Source organism: Tetrao urogallus (assembly GCF_951394365.1).
Source record: "Tetrao urogallus genome assembly, chromosome: 10".
NCBI lineage: Eukaryota > Metazoa > Chordata > Aves > Galliformes > Phasianidae > Tetrao > Tetrao urogallus.
In genome coordinates, this window is record NC_136823.1 from 3,684,054 (window position 1) to 3,705,009 (window position 20,956).

At 38.5% G+C, this 20,956-nt stretch overlaps 2 protein-coding genes across 4 annotated transcripts in view; one reads left to right on the forward strand and one right to left on the reverse strand.

Annotated features, from left to right (window-relative positions):
* CENPP (centromere protein P) overlaps window positions 1–20,956 on the reverse strand; it is a gene marked incomplete at both ends in the record, with an annotated part of 116,417 nt that overhangs the window by 89,070 nt on the left and 6,391 nt on the right. For 2 of the 3 annotated variants that reach the window (XM_079540264.1, XM_079540263.1), the window contains one exon: window positions 15,873–15,969. In XM_079540264.1, the coding sequence (XP_079396390.1) occupies window positions 15,873–15,969 (97 nt within the window). The remainder of the gene's footprint in view (window positions 1–15,872; window positions 15,970–20,956) is intronic. The other variant, XM_079540265.1, reaches the window with a different exon arrangement.
* Window positions 3,624–11,241, forward strand: OGN (osteoglycin; the record flags this gene model as incomplete). The annotated part of the gene is made up of 6 exons (XM_079540262.1): window positions 3,624–3,791; window positions 7,701–7,785; window positions 8,952–9,110; window positions 9,686–9,888; window positions 10,414–10,509; window positions 11,071–11,241. 6 exons carry the CDS (start codon window positions 3,624–3,626, stop codon window positions 11,239–11,241), a joined length of 882 nt encoding a protein of 293 aa, XP_079396388.1.

Genomic DNA, 20,956 nt, shown 5'->3' on the forward strand with positions numbered 1-20,956 from the left:
AGGATTAAATGAAAAATACTAAACTTTTGCTTAAACCCACAGAAAATGGAGAGAACTGCCCTACCATTGCAACTGGCATCATTCTCTCTGCCTACATACATTGGATGAGAACTGCTCACTTTGCAGTATGCCCTTTAATATTTTGGTTTTTTTAAGGGAAGTTTAATTTACTTTTTTATCTGCCTTCAGGGAAGGGCAAGAGCAGAAGTAAACAAGACAGCCTGGAGCTCTGAACAGGTCTTAAGATACGAGGACATTCCAAGCACAAGATAAATAGATTGAGCTGAAAATCAGCCAGTTCAAAGAATCCACAAAACCCATCCTCCTTTCTGCCTGAAAAACAAATATCTATTTCAGTTCCTCTGGGTTATTTTCAGCTTTGTTTTTCACTTTATCTGCTTTTGACACTAAACTCTCCTAAATACTAGATTTCTTTCCAGACGGTGAAGAAAATATAATCAGAAACACCTATGGTTTGGAGTGGCTACATTAACTTTCTCCTTCCTCTCCCATAACTTTCCAGTGCCTCCCACCCAAACTCATCCAATGTCTCTTTACCTGATTTCCCCATGAGATACCTCCTAGGACAGTCTGTGAAAATGAGATACAAGAGGTAAAAAGAAGGAAAAAGGGATAAATAAGGTACACCTGACAAAGCAGAAAGTGCATCTTAAACACTTTTCAAGGCCCTCTTGAAACACTGGAGTTCAATTTTTTTTTATTTTTTTTTAAACAGAGCTTGTTTAGCTTTTCAGAAATGAAATTACACTTTAAGCATATAAATCTTAGTAACTGAATACTGGGATACCTGTGTGTAACACTTAAGTGCTAAAACTGTTTAAAGAGCATTCTCTGCTTGCCATGGTGAATACTTCCTACTAGCTTCCCTATTGCCAATGCATATGAGCCACAATCTTTATTTCAGATGATTTGGGCATTTCAAGTCATTCTGAGCAAGAAGTCTGTTTCTGGAAGAAGCAGTACAGTTCTTCCTTGTTTGTCTCCATCTGAGCCATCCCCTTCTTTGTGCTGAACATTTGTTACATAAATTCAGATGAAAAAACCTTCTATTTATCTGAAATCACTTACTTGCTGACAGCACATTTCTCCTGGCACAAGGGATGACAAACAAATCACAGGATTAGACTACTACTTTATTTGGCACTACCTGTTTTAAGTGACGGTAAAACTACACAGTCAGACAAAGTCTTAATGTGGATGTTCAGCAGGGTGAGGAAAGGAAGCAGGTGGCTGGAAAGAATCACAGAATTGTAGGGGTTGGAAGGGACCTCCAGAGATCATGGAGTCCAACCCCCTGCCAAAGCAGGTTCCCTACAGCAGGTCGCACAGGTGGGCATCCAGGCAGGTCTTGAACATCTCCAGATAAGGAGACTCCACCACCCCCCTGGGCAGCCTGTTCCAGTGCTCCTTGCTGAAAGAGATCAGCTACAAAGCAGACATGCCATCATTGCTCCTGAAAAGCGCACGTGGTCACAACAGACAGTAAGAGGACGTTGACAAGTTGCAAATCTTTTTGCCCTTTCTGTAGGAAGTCCACCTTTTCTGTCAGAGTCCTCTCAACTGAAAATTCCTGCAGTTCTGCTGTGGAAAACATGTTAATATCTTCACCACAAAACACTAAAAACAATTTTTTGTTCCATCTCAGCAGCAGCCAGTATGATTCGGAATCCAATTTCCACCATTACTGAGATTCTTCCCTTTATATTTTAGTTATACACTTAGAGCAAAACCATTATCCTAGAGAAAATTGCAAGTCCTAACTGTAACAAACACTGCTTGCATTTACACATTCACCAACATCTGGTTTCTAAACAAGACAGGACTTGCACAAAAATCTAAATATGTCCACTGCTTATCTCCAGCATTATTCTGGTTGTCAGCGCTATCTTATTAAAAAAGCCCACAGAGATGTGAGAGAAAAATTGATCCAAATATATTCTCAACAGGTTTTATTGCCACATACTTTATAAAGATAGAAAAAGTTCGACTGTAAACTTTCAAGTGTTCATCTGGCTCCCATTTATAGTGATTGCCAAAAGTACATAATAAGAAAAAGGATGGGGGAGGAAGAAACACACTGGAAATCTAGAAAACTGAAGCTTTCAGTTCATATGAAAATTCTACACCTGGGCAATATTTGCTAAGTAACTTATAACTGAAATAGAACGTAAAACATGTATTACAAAACCCAACTTCTAAATAAATTGTGGAACAACTCATCCAATAAAGCATTGAGATGAGAATTACTTGGCTGAAGAAAAAAAAATCACACTTAAGCCCCACCCACCAAATTCTAAAAACTATTCTTGGCTTCCAGAATTCTTCAGACTGAAAAGTTTTTATTTCTTACATAGGTGGAACTTCTGTAAACACAAACAAGTTGTAGTGAAACATTTAACCACTCATAGAAATGTGACTAATGCAGTGTATGTATGCTTTGGCTCTACCTCTGTCTCAGTCAGCAAGCAGCTGCTTTGTTTCTCAGCTAAACTATTAAACAAAATGGATAACACATGCCTTGTTACAGACCTCTAGCCTGCACAATTAATACTCGATTCAAAGAAAGAGCCCTAGCAATTAGAAAGGGTAAATCACCAGACAGCAGAAAACTGCCACTTTGCCAAGCAGGATGAACTAGACTGGATAACATTTGTAAATGTTAAAGCTAAGTACAGCCCCCTGCTCCAGGATATTACCTCTTACCCTGGGGACAGAATGCTGGCAAAGCCTTTTTTACCCCATGGAAAGCACTTTTAAGACTGTCAATCTTGGAAAACTTATTCATTGCAGCAACCTGGATGTAATTCATAACTTTACTCTTTTACCAGTCTACTTTGGTTTAACTCACGCGTAAGAACTTCTGGTTTTAGCACACAGCCACAGAAGAACTTGGAATCTGCTAAAACGGTAGGTGGACTTTTTTCTGAAAGTACCTTCACCTAAAGCTTAAATAAAGCACATCACTACAGCAAGCAGAACAAAATGCTGTGTGAAGATCAATTTTAAGAAATACTGTGTATGTATTTAAAATGCTTCTCAACTGTGCTTGTAGCCTCCATCCCAGCCCCAATTGTGTGCAACCTGTAAAATATTACTGGGGGGGGAGGATTATCTTCTGCTGTTTGCTTTGAAACATGAAGATAAAGGCAATGAGAGAATGATTTTCAAGCTCAAGTGCTCATAGCAACATATTTTGACAACAGGGAAAAAACATTTTTATTTGATAAAATATATATATGCCAAGTGTTTCATAAAATGCTTTGTAAAATCCTGCTATTGGCAGAAATAGCACTCTGGCAAATAGGCACACATAATATTTTCTTTACTAGTTGGAAAAGGCTGTTTATTATTTCCTAGTTTCATTTCACATTAATAGCACCTTTTATTAATCCTTCAGTCTAATTAAAGAATACCAAGAGTTAAAAGTTGTTCCATGTTCCTTATGCGTTAGAAACCTCTGCCAACTGCTTCTCTAGGCTTTAAATATTGTTTTGACGGATTGCATTTTCATTTGCAGTCACAAAGAAAGTATTCTCCACAGTCAACACACGAGCAGACCTCCATCAGCTCAGTGCAAGCCAAGCACATTGCTCTGTGAGAAAATGAAGACTTTGCAGGCTGCTTTTTTCCTGGTGGCGTTTGTACCTCTGGTGAAGCCAGCACCAACAATACAGCAAGATTCCTCCAAGTTTAATGACTATGAGACAGATATTGCCATGGGAAGCCTGATCCAACAGGATTATGAAATGCTGTCCCAGGATATAATAAAGGTATTTCATTTATATAATCACTTTCATATTTTAACTGCTAAGCATGATAGAAATGAATTGGATGTTACATGATAGAAATGAATTGGATGTTACATGTATGTATACAAGTTTTATTGAGAAGCTTTTTAATAATGGCAAAACACAGAATAGTTCCAGAAATAAGAAAGCCACTCAAATTAAAAGCACTAAACTGCCTCTTGTTATGGTCTGAGTAACCCCAAAACGACACGTTTTTGCAACTAAGAGTACAGCATTGCTTTTCACTCTGCTGCAGCTACGTGCCTGCTGTTTCAGGAGTTTCAGAAGGTATACCAGCACATTAGCTGGGCAGTTTGGGTAGTGCTGTATTAACAAAGTAAGTTTGAATTCAGATTAAGGAGGGTAATTTCATTCAGTTGATTTTTTTTTTTACTATCAAAGAAATACTTGAAACTGTAATCTTACCATAAGCAACCTGTCACTATCAACCACAGCTTTTCTTTTGACTCAAGCTGTTGTGTTTTTTACCTTTTTTTTTTTCCCCAGGGCTTTTTGTTTGTTTTCTTTTTGCAATTCTGAGGTACTACATACAGAATGCCCAGCACCGTGGGCGTCACCTACCGGTGTTAACACTTTGAGACTCTGCAACATAGCCATCAAAACGCCCTGCGGCACTCACCAGCACCCCCATATGGCCAAACGGACAACTCGGAACCGTTTTGCTGCTGCTCTATATAGGAGCCTGTTGATTTAAACGCTTAAACAGGAGATACAAGAACGAGTTAAATCAAGTGCAACAGCCTCAGCTGAAAGGCACAGTACAAAACCCCACCTCCTTACAATAAACTAGTCTGACAATGAAATAAAAGGGGAGAGCAGAAGACAAGTGATATAAGCAGTAAGTCCCAGCACATCTATAAGAGAAATCATTTCTCTCTCTATTTTTAAAATACTTTTCCAGTTCCACTTAGATCACATCTTTCCACGCCAGGCTAAAAACAGCAGCTAAGTATTTATATCAGAAACAAACTAGGCATTCTTAAACCTGACATGTGCCAGAGTGATGGAGCAACACGCCTCACTAACTTCTGAACAAGAGCATTTAAAGTGACTCAACAAAGAAGCGACCATCCAGTCAATGAGTAAGACTTTTTAAATTGCTATGTACTGTAACTTTAATGAGCAAAGCACCAAATAGCTTTCTCTACTAACGTCATTCTACTAAGAGTACACCACTACTCACAGTAGGAGGATACCTACAAGGAAATAATGCCTGCAGATATGCCATAGACTAAGCAGTGCCTGTGCTGGCAGCACCATAAGCTAGAGGTCTACTGAAAGCCAACAGTTCTGCTCGTGATAATTCCAGGAATGCAGTCGGTCACTATTTCCACCAGGTCAGTTCTCCAGTGACGTGCTTTCATTGCAAAATAATAAATTAGTTCCATATGTGCAACAAATAGATCTCTACAAATTCCAGTGTCCCCAACTTCAGTCACTGGATATGCAGGCAAGCATTCTATTCTATTAAAATACAAATCCCAGATTCCAGAACATTTCAGCTGTAACTGAAATGCGTGCCAATAATTTCCTCCAACTTGCCCAATCTGAAAATCTTAATCTTGCAAGACCAAGTTAACTCCTTATTGTGTATTGAATCAATTTTTAAAGTTTACACTAAAAAAATAAACCCCAATTCTCAGATTAGAAATCCATCTACCTATATTTGTGGTAGCGATCAACTACAGTGCTTTATTTGAAGCCAGACACCATCACATGTATGGACTAATTCATTTCACTGAGTATAAACACCCAACTTTCTAACACACACCTGTTTGTTACCAGGAAGAATCAATTACTTTGCAGAGGAAGTTCCAAAGACGTTTCGAGTGTTTACATGTCACATAATAGTCTGATTTTATGTGGGGAATTCATGTCTGTGGAGTAAGGTGCAAGTGACAGGTAGAATTTAAGTATGAAAATACACCAACATTCCTTCAGTGTACTAATCTCTATAAATGCAAGTAATAAATGTCCTGCAGGTATCATCCAAACAAACTTCTGCACCAATATTCCATGCTTACTACTTTTTTTTTTAGCTGTCCAAGCAATTCTTCCAATGTATTGGCTACCTCTATTTACAGAGGGTGAGTGGGAATACATTGCCTGTGCATTTCACATTATTCAGCAAATAATCAGGTTTTACTGTTTGGGGTTGGGTTTTTTTTTGTGATACTCCTTTCAGCAATGAGTTGTGCACTGTGCTCTGCAAAGAACTTGCATATTCATTCTTGGATCACATCTCAAGCAGGAAAACATTTTAGAAACCTACTCCTGGTACAGATATGTTACATCAGCAAACATTCTTCATACATATTAAAAGTCTCCCTTGTGAGCCATAAGTCTTTACTGGCCTCGACACCCATCAGGATCCTGATTTCGTACGCCTAATCAACAGAGCTATGTAAACTAAACTTTTTTCAGAAACCTGTAAGACTTGCTGCTTGTTTGAGTCTTCTATCTTTCCAGCTTACACCCCAGCAGCTTCTCTACACCACACACTTCAAGTCTCTCTCTCTACACAGAAGTTCCATGCAACAACACTGAACTGTCACCAGCATTCTAATTCGTGCAGAGAAGTCCAGCAGTAACAGATCAGCCTCTCCCAAAGATCTCAAAAACAACCCACAAGAAAGAGCTACAGCCTGGATAGAGACAGGACAAGCCAAGTGATGGACAGTTCACACGCCAAGAGTCACAACAGCAGAGGCTGGCCAAGATACCTGTTTCTTCAGCTCAATGCTTTTACATTCCAAAATACAAAACAAAACAAAAAAACAAAAAAAACCCACCACCAGTAAATGAGACCAAAGTTGGCACCCAAAGGAAACTGACAGTGTTCTTCCACTGCTCTAGGAGGTGTGCTAGATGCCTCAGTGAGGGAGTTAATTAAGTAAATTGGTTCCTGTGAGCAACTGGTGCATACAGAATCTCTTCATTGATCGCAGTACTCAGGCCAGGATTCTGTTCATTAAGCACACTTAAAGAAAAGTGTTCTCCACATCTGTTGATGCTTTTCTCTCTGCACATTCTCAATAGCCAAGCAGACCACACTGCACCTTCACCCTGTTCTAAAACTTATCTCCCATCAAAAAAGACAATAAATGATGCCAGCCAAACACAATTGCTGCAATCAATCCAACACCTCCCTCCAAACACCAAAATATGCAATGGTATGATCCACTGTATGTATACGCTAACTCACAAAATAATAGGTAATTATCTAAAATTTCTATCTATTGTAATCAGTGAAAATCTACCATTTCCAACATCACCCAAGGCTGCGTTTGTTAGCAGCCCAGGTTTTAATACAGCCTTCAGGGAAGTTTCATGAAATCGTATAGCTGAATTTCAGCCAATACCTGAAAGGAACAGACTTCTAAGCCAAGTTTTCAAGCAATTTAAAAGATAATTAATATCTTTACAGGTGATTTCAAATAACTTCAAAGGCAAGGAAATGTAAGGATATATTTTTTAACTCAATCTAACTTCTCAATCTAACTCTCTCAAAATGTCACGTTCTCTACAAAATCTGCCTTCTGAAGAGTAGGTTTTTGGAGACATTCAGAGCTTACGTTGTTCTTTCATCATCATCACATGGTCTGTATTTTCCACTCATTTTTCTTTATGGCTATTGGTCTTATCCAAAGAAGAGTAGCAGTTCATTTTCCCTTCTCGCCTTCCAAAACGAAGAGCTCACATACAGGAGGGATAACACATCACATCAGTCACCCAGCGTATAAGAATAATTTAAAAATTAAATGTCACAAGATGGTATGAGGTAGGAAGCCCATGTTAAGAGATACACTATTTAAGATCCCTGGAATACTGTTTATTGCTTTTTAAAATAACTTTTGCTCTTTCACAAAGGATGGAACAAATGTTTCTCTTGACACTGGCCTGAGACTGCAAGGAGATGACAGCCAACTGAGTGCCAGACCCACAAAGGATACAAGTAAGTGAGCAATGGAGAAGTGGGTATTGCTCTGTGCGAGGTCTCCTAAGGAACCTGTTTTAAATACCAACACTAAACGTACTAAGGATGACAAGGGATATAGAAATGATGTTTTCATGTCTCTTGGGGAAAGCCTTCTAAACTTTAGCCTCTAATGGAGCAGATTAAATACGAAAAAAATTAGAAATACTAAAGTATCTCCAGGTAAACTCTGAATATACAAAACACAGCTGGAACAATCTCTACAGAATTACAGTTGCATTTGCTGTGTAGGTGCATCCAGGTTCAATAAGCTTGGCATACGAGAACCAAGACAAACAAAAAGGTCCCAATAAGGTCCACAGTTTAACCATATCATAACATGTTTAAACAGATTAATTTGAAGAACCTGATGCTCTCAGAGTTCACATCTGATGACCAAGGAGGCCAATATTTACGTAGTTTCCAGTCTGGCTGTTTTTTTTTTTTCCCCTGCTGAAATGTAAAACATTCAGAAATGAATTGGGATACAAATGAATTTGGGAATAGAAACAGATGAAGTACAAGAACACCAAGAATGTTCTTTACCAGCCTAGGAGACATTCTGGGTCTGTGATCTAAATTTCCAAAAATCACAGATGATGCAGCAAGACCACTGAAGTGCTGATTTTCACTGAAGTTTTAATGAAGGGCAACTAATTATTGTCAAATGGCATCTGTCAACAGCACCATCAAAAGGAGAACAGACCTGGGAGAAGCCCAAGCTCCTAGTCAGATAAGCACAGAAACAACTGCTTTTTAAACAGTGGCACCATTGACTCACAAACATTTCTTTTTAATTATTTCTTACACTAACAGATGACAAATAAGGTACCACATCCAAAAATGGTAAATCCTGTGGGTAAACCCTGCCAAAAATGCTCCAGTGCAATTACAACATCAACTGGGGGCCCTTTCAGATGTTTCTCCTGTATTTCAAGACAAGTTCAGATAAAAACAGAGTATATACATGGCATGAAAATAGAACACAAAAAAGATTTTCAGAAGTTTTAAATGCTGCTAGTAGGACAGTAAAATTTTTAACGGAGAGAAAAATCTTAGAAGATACCAGAAAGAATTGATTTGAATGAAGCTGATGTCAGCTGATTAACTTTTAATTGCTCACTCACAAAATACTTCCCTTTCAGATCTGCCTACCTGCCTGCTCTGCGTGTGTTTAAGCGGCTCGGTGTACTGCGAGGAAATCGATATTGAAGCTGTTCCCCCACTGCCCAAGGAAACCGCGTACCTTTATGCACGATTTAATAAAATCAAGAGGATAGCTGTCTCAGATTTTGCTGACATTAGTAAGTAACATTCAGACTTTAATTTGTTTACCTCCTGGTGTCCTTTCTCACTCTGCCAGAACTACCAAAATAATATACATTCCTTATATTTTGCTAGTTTACATCATGTACATTACTTATTTAAAAATTCAATGCTTGTATCAGCAAAGGAGCTCGGAAGGCAATGCGGAAACCCGTTTTGGCCCACATATCCATCTTAATACTTCCAAACCATCAAAAACAAATAGCTAAAAATGAAATTTAATTGTATGCCAGCCAGTCTTCAACAATCATGTCTATTTCTTTCAAATGCTCCGCAGATCCTGCCCACCTACTTCACCTCCGACACGGCAAATCCTACCAGTACATAAAGGCACGTTGCCTCGATCCAAACAGAAAGTTTCACACAAATACATAATGCATTTATTTCATCAAATTTATACATATAAACAAAACTCTTAGTTGGTGATCTGCAAATTTAAGTACTACTAGATTTTACAATGACAGTAGTTGTAGCATCCTGCATAAAACCATGGATTTTTCACATCATGCAATTCTACATTCAGTATTTACATTTTCAATTCTTTTGTGTTAAGCTACTTTGAGAAGAATTGATTTCAGTGGGAATATGATAGAAGAAATAGAAGATGGAGCCTTTTCAAAGCTCTTGTTATTGGAAGAACTTTCTCTTGCTGAAAACCGACTTGTGAAACTTCCAGTTCTACCTCCCAAACTGACAACGTTTAATGCAAACCAAAACAGAATCAAAAGCAGAGGAATCAAAAACAATGCTTTCAAGGTAAGTCTAGGCAAGCAAGCTAGATAAAATGAATAACCATAATGACCAATATATTGATTTATTCTGTATTTCTGCAATCCAAGAAATAGACATGCAAGAAGCAGCATTTCAGGCTTTGTTGTGAAGGCACTCTGGAATAGTGGCTCATTGTACACTTGCCCTCTCATGAAGTTCATCTAAAGAAATTAAGATACAATTTTACCTACTTCTTTTCTCACACACAGAGAGATGGTAGATTCAAAACAGATGTTTCAAGTAGAGGTCTGTGGATCACAGAAATGCTAACAATGACATCTTCAGAGTGGAGCCAAGTTTCATAACCAGTACAGTGACACAGAAGTTTGCAGAACATAAAGGCCTGCTCTATGAGTTTCTTGATGAAACAGAATTCAACACTCACAACAAAAGAATGTTTCCTGTCAGATCCCTTTATAGCTTTATCTGTGATCAGAAAAAATGCCGATGTCTAATAACAGATATGAGAGTAAGTAATACCAGCACTGATCCTCTCTTTTGTTCCACTAGAAACTGACAAATTTGGCCTACCTCTACTTAGGACATAATGCACTGGAATCCGTTCCCCTTAACCTACCAGAAAGCCTGCGCATTCTGCACCTTCAGGTACTTTTGAAGTATTTTTGCTTAATGTTACATTACAGAAAGACCGAGTCTTTCTCTTCTTCCCTCCAAAGCATTTGGCGCTGCAGTTGTGCCATCGCTGCCTAGTGCTCCTCCAAACAACAGCTTACTTCTGCTCTGTATGGTCACAACTGAGCAGCGTTCAACCTGTCTATTCTATTAACATACAGGAGGAAAAAGCCGTTCAAACAATTCCCTAGAGTTACACAGAACTATGTTACCCTTGCTGTCAGAAGTTATCGCCTAACTATCATGCAGGAATTCCTCATAAATTTTGGCACACCAAATTCAATAAATAAATAAAAAATAAACCAAAACAGTAATAATCTTTGGTCAACAATAAATTCCAAACATCAGTAACAACCTCAAACCGTTTATTGATTGGTTTGAAAGACTTGATTCTTACCAATCCGTAACACAAACCAATCCCAGCGTCGATAAATTGAGTAAGAAGGAAGTTAAAGCTTGACAATTCTCAACTTGTATGTGTGTGAACGCATTCATTTATTTTAAATACCCCCATCCCTTTGTTTTGCTTTGCAGCACAACAACATCACTACAATCAATGATGACACTTTCTGCAAGTCTAATAACACACGGTACATCCGCACACGTATGGATGAGATAAGGATGGAAGGAAATCCAATCCTCCTGGCAAAGCATGTCAATGCTTTCTCCTGCTTGAGAACACTGCCTGTAGGAACATACTACTAGCTACTACTTACATGTGCCAAAACTCAATCATGGTAACAAAAGATCGTTCTTATTACTGTTTACATGTTTATATCTTCTCCATGCTAAAGCAATTTTCCCTGTTGAAATGAGGGTCTCCTCTGACAATTATTGCAAAGCAGCCATTCTATTTAGGAGTTGCAATGCCACCCAAACTTCAGAATCCTTTGTTAATCAAAGTGTAAAAGTACATAAGTGCACATACATATATTTCCAACTTGCTATTCAGCAGTTACTCGTTACACACAGCTATAATCGTGCAACTGCTGCTTCACATTCTTCACCAGTTCCCAGAAAAAAAAAAATCAAGATATTTTACTTTGATAAGCCAAAACATTTCTTGAGTAAGCTAAATTTTTACTCCAGTCAAATTTGTTTGGGCCTGGAATTAAACTATTTCAGTTAAAACTCCAAAATTGCATGGAAAAAAAAAATCACATGTGAAAGATAATTATGTCTAGAGACAGAATTTCTTCAAGTTCAACTTCACTGAAGTTTCCTTAAAAACTTATGGAAAAGGTGAAGAATTTTTTCAGGCTTAGTGTACCAAGCAACAAAGCGAATGGAACATTTCAAGTATGCATCAAATCTTCTTTTAATATTTTCCTTTCAAAATAATCCAAATGCCATTATATATTACAATTGAATGTATCCATATAAACACATTCAACTGTATATGTTACATATAAATGTTTTCTACACGTTATATTTTTGATTTAAATATATAATATATAGACACTTCGTTCAGCTGTGCTCAAAGGAGTCATTCTTGCCACTTCAGCTTTTCCATTTTAATACAACCATCAGCATACAGCAGGGTATGACTCAAGCACTTGTTTTCTTCATTTTATTAAGACATGACATTGACTGAGCCTTCTTCCACTGCTTTGTCTTGACAGGAAATGTGACAATAAAGTTAACAAGAAATTGAATTACTGCTCTTACCTGTAAATGAGCAGATTTTCAACTAGAAGTCAGATCAAAGAAACAAATACCCTTGCACCCAATATTTTCGCAATGTACAGAAGCATAACATTATATCTTTAAAATTAAAATTCTGACATAACACTATTCTAAGTGTTATCCTCAAATAAGTTAAACAAGTATTATTATCTCCTCAAATACCAGCCACAAGCTTAAATGCTTTTAACTGACAAATGCCAAAAAAGTGCTAATTGCCATTACTAAGCCAACATCATACTAACCTTGAAGCTAGTGTAGATTTCTGATTTGTAGAAATAGTTAAGCACAAATGCATGATAACGTATCACTACCACCACAATCAGTATTGATTTTATAAGATATTTTGTATTAATTATGTCTATTTAGCTAAACCTCGATTTGTTAGTGCTTGTGCTCTAGACAATTATTACTAAATTTGAGCTGAATTCTGAACATACTGATGCTCTGCCACTAAGAGTGCTGAGATCCAGGTGACTGTCAAGCACCAACAGTGGGTGCATCTTTCTTGAAAGAGGATGCAATTATGAAAATCAAGACAAAATATTTTCACCCTGGACCAGTCAAGAAGGACAAAGCAGTCCTCATCTCTTCCATTTAAATGTTTTAATATAACAAGAAAGAAATTCCATTGTTTTAATGTATCTGAGAACAAAACCAAGTCCTACGGTGCTTGTTGTTCATTTTTTCCATGTGAATCTTGAAACTTTTATGTCTCCAGGCACTTAGGGAAAGATAAACTACTGCAGAGCATATCAAAATACATTCCAAATCCAATCCAAATTTATATCAGGAAAGAAATGAAAGCCAGAAATTGTTTCATCTCTATTTGCTAAATAAAATATAGAAAACATAGTTAGAAGTATGATAACATTACATAAACAGTGGTCTCAGATCTGATTCTCATATGTAATCATTGCTACTACACAAAGCCCTCTCCAGTATTAATGGGAACAATAAACACCCCAAGTGTTTCAGGTTCCCTATGAAAACATCATGCACACAAATGTACACTCGTTTCTGTTATGTACACATGCGTGCAAACACACTAAGATCTAACCACGACCACATCACAAATTTCATAGGAAGTTGTTGTATATATTTTTGAAAAAGTACTAAATATCAACAGTAATTTAATGCTTTTAATATTCTGCAAGCAAAACACAGACAACTGGTATATTCTGTGAGCCCCATGCAGCCAATAAATACTCATGTGTTTTAATTTCCTTTCCTCATTCACAGCAAGTTAACTCATTAAAACATCAAGTGAAAGAGCTTCAGTATGTTTTTTCCCCTTCTGTTTTTCTGATCTTGATTAGCATTAAGCTGAATGTACACCATTCTATTCCCCCCTCCCCCCCCCCATTTCTATTCTGTATTTTCAATAAACTTGAACTTTCTTCTTGTTAATCAATAGCAGCTTCCTTCATCTGTTCTTCAACAATCCCACTTATTTCAGGTGCAGTTTCAAAGCAGACAAAGGTGTCTGTAGACCAGAAAATTCTCCATAGCTGTAAATCCATTTTGCAAATGAACATTTATTGCTGGAGCGCAGTAAGTTCTACAATCCAGATAACACCAGGTGACCATCACACAGAAGAAAGCAAGAACCCATAACCAAAGATTTGTGGGTTGTTTCACTCATCTCTCCAAAAGCCATTTAAAGCCCCATCTTGGATTTTTCCTCCACAGAAAGAGAGGACTGCCAGCAGAAGGTAGCAGCATTATGCAGAGCTCCTGAGTCTGTGTATGAAGCATACAGGTGATATCCCAGCTTGTTCCAGTAAAAATGCACAACTGCTAAAGCACAACGTTAGGGAATACATGATGCAGAGCACAGAATGTTTCTAACACAGCACTGCTCTACTCACATCTACTTAAACTTCTCCTGCACACAAGAAAAGCCTGCTGCCAAATTTGCTTTTCTGCTTATTTACAGCTAGCCATTGGATGATTAATTTTGTTAAGTGCAAAAATTCCCTACAAAACTGCCATTTCTGATCAGCAGCTTTGTTTGAAATACGCAGTTATCATCTGTCTGAAATGGCCATTATTACTTTAAGTACACACATGCTCATTACAACTATTCACTTCTATGATCCAAATGTTAAAAGCTACTCTTAGCCACTTCCACAGCACTTGACATAGGATACAAAGTTACAAGGGCTACGAAGGTTGGATTTAATCATGCATCCATTTCTGAATTTTCTGATCCCTGAAAGTTGTCTTTTCTTGATAAAAGAATTAAGAATGCTGGCAGAAATAAGAAGGCCTAAAAAAAAAAAAAAAATCTCTTCATGAGCCTATAATGAGATTGCATAAATATTCTCCCATGCTGATATTTTTCTCAACAGTACCTTTGCCAAAAGAAGTAACTTTAAAATGATGCTCTATTGACATAAACCTGTAGCATGCACTGACTTCAGTGAAAACACCATCACACAGATGCATTATGTATGAAATATCTGTCATGGATTCGTGGTTTCCATCAGTATGATGATGCAGAATACCAAAGAAAAGCCGTGAAGCCATGACAACATCACTGCTGGTTTACACTCAGCTCAACTAACTTCTAAAACTGTTCCCTTAAGATACACAGGACAGCTTCAAAACCATCTCCACATTTCCTATCTCCTGTCTCATGTCTTTCCATTTTTTAAAATGAAAAATAGTTTCAGCTGTTCACTAAACTGCTCTGCCTGGAACAACAGTGACTGCTACCATGAGGCTAATGGAAGGATTGGTAAAGTTGGGAAACATTTTTTAAACCATTATCAGAATGAAGCAACCAGATGGAAGAAAAATACTCGCCTAGCACAGTGCTAGAAGAGCCTAAAAGAGCCAAAACAAAAAGAAGTAGGAATGCAAGCAGTTCACACTTCATAATACAGTTGAAAAGCAATGATTATGCTGAGATTAATTACACTAAATGCTTGAGCTAAATAAAATTGAGCTAAAGAACAATTCAGCAGCTAATTGCCCTCACATAACATCAACCATTCATCATATAAAATGCTCAGCGTTTGCAAGACTGCAGTATTTGTTTTTTTTATGTTGTGGGAGAGTTTCTTATCTTAAAACCAGTCCAAAGACAAAATAAACATGCCAAATAATGGTAACTTAAAACAAAATTTGAACAGTATTTTCCAGTTCAGAGGGAGGAATGGTTTATCTCCTGTTCAAGTCAAACATTTCAGAACTGGAAGTGTTGTAGCCCAAACACATGCTGTCTCACTTTCAAGAGAGACAGATGCAGTCCTTTAGAGCTGACGCTTCAATGCCAAAGACCACAAGCGTTAATTTTACTTTTTCCTTTTGCCTTTTTTTTTCCCCCCCTGTTGTTGCTGATCTTCAAAATGAAATTTAATAGTAATAAACAGCTGCCTTGCTCCTCCACAGAAAAGGCACTGATATACTTCTTTTCCTCCATGTATAGGAAACCCAACAATAGCAGGGTAAAAACAACATGAATACCAAGCCAGGTCATTGCCTCTCGAGCACAAACATCTTGAGCTAATATCCTCTTCTCCTGAATGCACAAAATTAAGATTTCCAGACCAGTCTGAAGAACACAAAGTTCACCTGCATTGCTCTCTTTTAATCAACCACTTAAGAATCAGAGTATTCACATAGAGAGGTTTGACAGACAGTACCTTGAAATGTAAGAAGGTGCACCTACGATGTTTGCACCACTCGGCATAAGATGAAAAGCTCCTGAAAAACATCAGAAGATTTCCATGTTCTTCAGTGCTGCAAAAGAAAAATATACTGTTTATCCCAAACAGCACAAGTAGTATCAATTCTATAGCCTAAAATCAGCTTCTTTAATGTAAAAGTGCAGTATTTTGTAGAAGACAAAAAAAAAAAAAAAAAGAGCCAAGCATTTCAAGCTTCTCCAAAAGGTAGGCAACAACAGAATTAGGCCTATTTGTAAAACGTGATAAATTGGCAAAGCAGTTCTCCTGTTAAGTTTTAATTTGACTTTAGGCATCTTTGTTAATATTCTTTGTCTTGAATGAATTTCCAAGTGCTACACAGTAAAACAGTGATCTGCAAAACTGGTAAAACAAACCAAATTACATTTTGAGGCACTGAATAATCCTCTGACTTCTGTCCCACCCAGCCCAATCTTGGAGCGAAATTTATTCTCCATCTCTGCCTGTGTGCCATCCAATCTTTTCAAGAATAACCTTGAAACTACAGAAAGCAAGAAAGTCTTCTCATTAGACAATGCCTGGCAAATGTGATCTAAAAAAACGTAACCTTTTAAATACAGTTACATCTTCATCCATCTTTCTTTAAGAAAAATGGTGATGTTCTCAGTAATCAGTACAGTAAGGCTGGAGGGGAAAAAGGTGATGCAGATGAATCCACAACTGAGAAATGGGCTGTGGGGATATTAGTGCCAGGCCACCCTGTGCAGAAGCTAATAAATATCCCAGGATGGAGCTGTACTGATCCTTGCAGGTCTCTCCTCAGTATCTCCACAGCTTTAGACCCACGTGATTTAGCAGCTCATCTGCATCTGGATACAGTACAGTTTCATTCATTTGAACAATCCTACACTTGCATTACATAATTCTCTAGTGTTCTACAAAGACACCTTTCCTCAGCTTGCACAGAAGCAGAAAGGACTCTGTTGTGCTTACAGTTTACATCACAAGACTGAAATGCAAATGCTATTTTGGCAAGGAAATATTTCAACAGCAATATGCTACAGGAAATATTAATTTCCACCTATAACACCACTGAAAAGGGAGGGGACAGCAGCAGTCACAGCAGTAGTCACACAAGGCAAGCCCGAGGAGTTTTCAATACAAAAGACAAAATGTGAGACAATAAAGGCAAAATTCCTATCATTTGGCTTGGCTGTTTTCAGAGTTACTGAATAATGTCAACTGTAAATACCCAAGTCCAACGGTTCCACACTCACTGTGAGCTTTTTCCATTTCTGCTGACCGCAGTTAACAAACAGAAGCAGCTTTTCTACTTCAAGGACCGGCACTGAAGTTACTTTTGTTATACACTGAACTGCTGTGTCCTCCAGCAGAACTATGTTAGTTTGAACGGCAACATTTTTAGTAAGACACCATTACATTCCCTCTGAAATGGTCGACGAAGGCAGGCAAAGGAAATCAGTAGCATGCAAAAGTTAGCCTTGAAACAAACAGAACCAATTGCATTGAGAGATGTGAACACTTAAGGTGGGTGCCATCAGACAACTAGAGAGATCATCTAATCAGGAACATAAACAGACTTTATTCACCCTCTTTACTGCGTGCAACACAACAAAAGCAACCATTAATTAAATCTGAGAAGCTATATATATATTATATATATATGCTTTAATCAGAAGAAGAAATACAATTCACCCACTTCACAGAGCATAATACAAAAGACAGACTAGAGAAAATAGATGGAGAGCTGCTATGGGAAAAGGAAGAGGAAGGAGATGTTTGGTCTAGTTTAAAACTGCTTCCCTTGTCACTATCAGACCACCTAAAAAGCCACTTTCCCTCCTGCTTATGACCTCCCTTCAAATACTGGGAGGCTGCAGTGAGGTCTCCCTGGGGTTTTTTCTTCAGGCTGAAGAAGTCCAGCTCCCTCAGCCTGTCTTTGTGAGATAGATGCTCCAGCCCTCTGAGCAGTTTTGTGGTCTCCTCTGGGCTCCATGTCTCTCTTGTGATGTGCCCAAGACTGAGCACAGTACCCCAGATGGAGCCCCACAAGGGCAGAGCAGAGTGGGACGCTCCCCTCCCTCACCCTGTTGCCATTCCTCTCTTGATGCAGCCCAGGTTAATGCTGGCCTTCTGGGCTGCCACTACTGGCTCACATCCCTAGAAACCTCAAGTTCTTCTCCCAGTTCAGGGACTGCCCCAACCCAAGTGCAACACCTTGCCCTTGTTGAACCTCATAAGGTTCTTGTGGGCCTACTTCCCAAGCTCATTCAGGTCCTTCTGGATGGCATCTGTTCCTTCTGCTGTATCAGTTGCACCACTCAACTCAGCGTCACCTGCAGACTTGCTGAGAGTACACTTGACCCCGTGGTTGTTGATAAGGGTATAGAAGAGCAGCAGTCTCCATGCTGACCCTGGAGGATACTACTCATCACCAGCATCCACCTGGACAGAGCCACTGGCAGCAACTCTAGCCACAGCCATCCAGCTGACTCCTCATCCACCAAATAGCTCACCTTCAAACCCCTCTCTTCCTAATATAGAGAAAAGGATGTAATGTAGGAACATAGCAAAGACCTTGCAGAAATCCAGACTTCTAATACTTCAAAAACGTTAATGACTTTCCTGTTAGAGATAAGATATTTTTTGGATGTTCAGAACAGGTGAGAGCCAAACTTGACTCCTTCAGCAGAATGGCTGCAAGCTTATTACTGACTCACTTCAGCAGTTCAAGGGAGAACTTTGCCTGGGGTCCAGCTTTACTTAATGTATAGGAACTGCAATGCATTACACAAACTGGAAAAAAAATAAATGGGACATTCATTCAGATTCCGAAAATGTAAAAGAAAAGCCAAACAAGTTTTATCCTAGCCTGGAAAGAACAACATCATTAAAGGAAATTACCCAAGTAGTCACAACTGCCAGCAAAACCAGGCCAAGACAAAAAAAAAAAAAAACAAAAAACCATGCTGGCAGCACAGGCTAAATTGAATCCCTGGAAGAAAGTAGACACACACATTTACAATAACTATCTCTGTGTCCTGGACGGGATTTTTATTTTTAACCACAACTCAATCATTTACACAAAGTCTGCACACAGTATAGTAAAATTCAAGACTGCAACAACTGCCCAAATCTCACTATCCAGCAAACGTGATTCTACACAGACAGCAATACACATTTTAAGCCCACCTACCTGGAAGGGAGGAATACAAAAGTTTGCAACAATGTACATACTTTAAGTCTGTTTTTAAAAGTGATCACTTCCATGAGTAACCAATTTAATGCAGTTTAAAAGCACGTTGCAAGCCTTGTGACATTGTTTCTACATGACATTATTTGTTTTTTTAGGCAACATAGTAGCTGAAAGTTCTTAAGACCAGATCATCAAGTAGAGAAATACAGATATTCCTAACAAGATCAGAGAAACAGTTGCATCAAAGATTTTAAGAGGCACACAAAGTGGTTAAGGTACCAAAAGGAAATTACAGTGTTGAAAGAAAGTAAGGACTTCTAATTCTTGCTTCCCGAGTTCGAAGCTCACTGGGCAGCAGGGACCTCTTCACTTACTGCCTTCTGTTGAGTGAAAGAGGTCAGTGTGCTATCCTCGTACCACCCAGCTTCATCCCTGAACAACACTGCTGAATGGCAGTTAAAAAAACACACACCAAGAAAACAGATTGACATTGAAGTTCTTTGGATCAAACAGAGAGCCAAAAAAGCTACATGTGAGCTGTGTTTCAATGAACTTTCTGATAGCATTGATAGCATCACAAAAAAAAAAAAAAAAAAAAAAAGAACAATATTGGGTTTAGAATAGGTAAATCCCCAATTAGCCAGAATTAGCTTAATTCTTAATGCTGAAGTCAGTTCCCACAAATCTCAACACGCTGAGAACACTTCCAGAATGAGGACTGCTCTGAAAGTAATGCCTCCTATGTGATTGTGCTGGCAGGAGGGCAGCAGAGCTCAAACTTTCCCTCCATCATTCCGTGACACGTTGTTGCCATACAAGAGACAGCAGCAGAGGGGCAGCCTGAGAAAACAGGATCTGACACAGAAGTGCACATGGAACAAATGTGTGCCATTGAACTCTTCTGTGAAGAAAGAAAAAAACTGCATCCATTGGCATTTATCAGTGCTTGCTGGACATTATGGAGACCAAACGGAAGATGTGAGCCCAGTGGGTACTGCGTTTCAGCAGGTGACAGTGGGATTTTGACAACCGTGGCATGCAGGCTCCTGTTCAGTAGTGTTGAAGGCAGTGCAGAGCTAATGGTGGAGATTGTACTGCAAAACTGTGTTCTGTAGCTAGGAATTTGCTCTATCAAATAGTGTTGTTGTGCTCTTTATATCTATTGTAGACTCTATGGAAATAGGAGCAACCTACAGACAACAAGGTGGTAAGAAGTTAAAGCTTAAGCCTCTTTTTGGAACAAACTAAGCAATACAAACTGTCACTAAAAAAAAAAAAGTTAGTTACAAACAGAAAACATCAATCTCCAAAGCCAACATCACGTAAGAGAGAAGCTATCCAAAAACAGCAAACAGCATTTTTAAGCCCAGTGTTAACTATGCACCAGGTTAGAATCACACGCCCTTTGCCCAAGCACCGTCTCCTTTTACAGTATAACATCAACAAAGCACAAAAGCATCTAAGAAGTTCTAAAGTTGCAGCACTATTTCAGTGTTCAGTACACAAGACTTCTTGCACTGGAATATAAAACCAAGGAATTACTCTTACAGCTGTAGGAATAATTTATGCTTCACCTCTCTTCCAAGATAGCAAGTCCATGCAGTGTTTGACGTAATGCAGACCTTGCACAAATCCTTCACTATGACTGTTCAATTCTATTAATTACTAAAACATATCAGCAGTTTTCCAACTGCCTATAAACTCCTCCTAAGTAGTCCATGCAATCGTTTGTCTGCCTTCACCTGTTAGATTAGTTAAGTAATAAAAAGAAGAAATGGGGAGGAGGATTTTCCTTGGATATTGTAGTCCTCAGTGCTACAATAAAGTTTAACCTGGGTTATAACTTGTGCAAGGGGACTTGAGC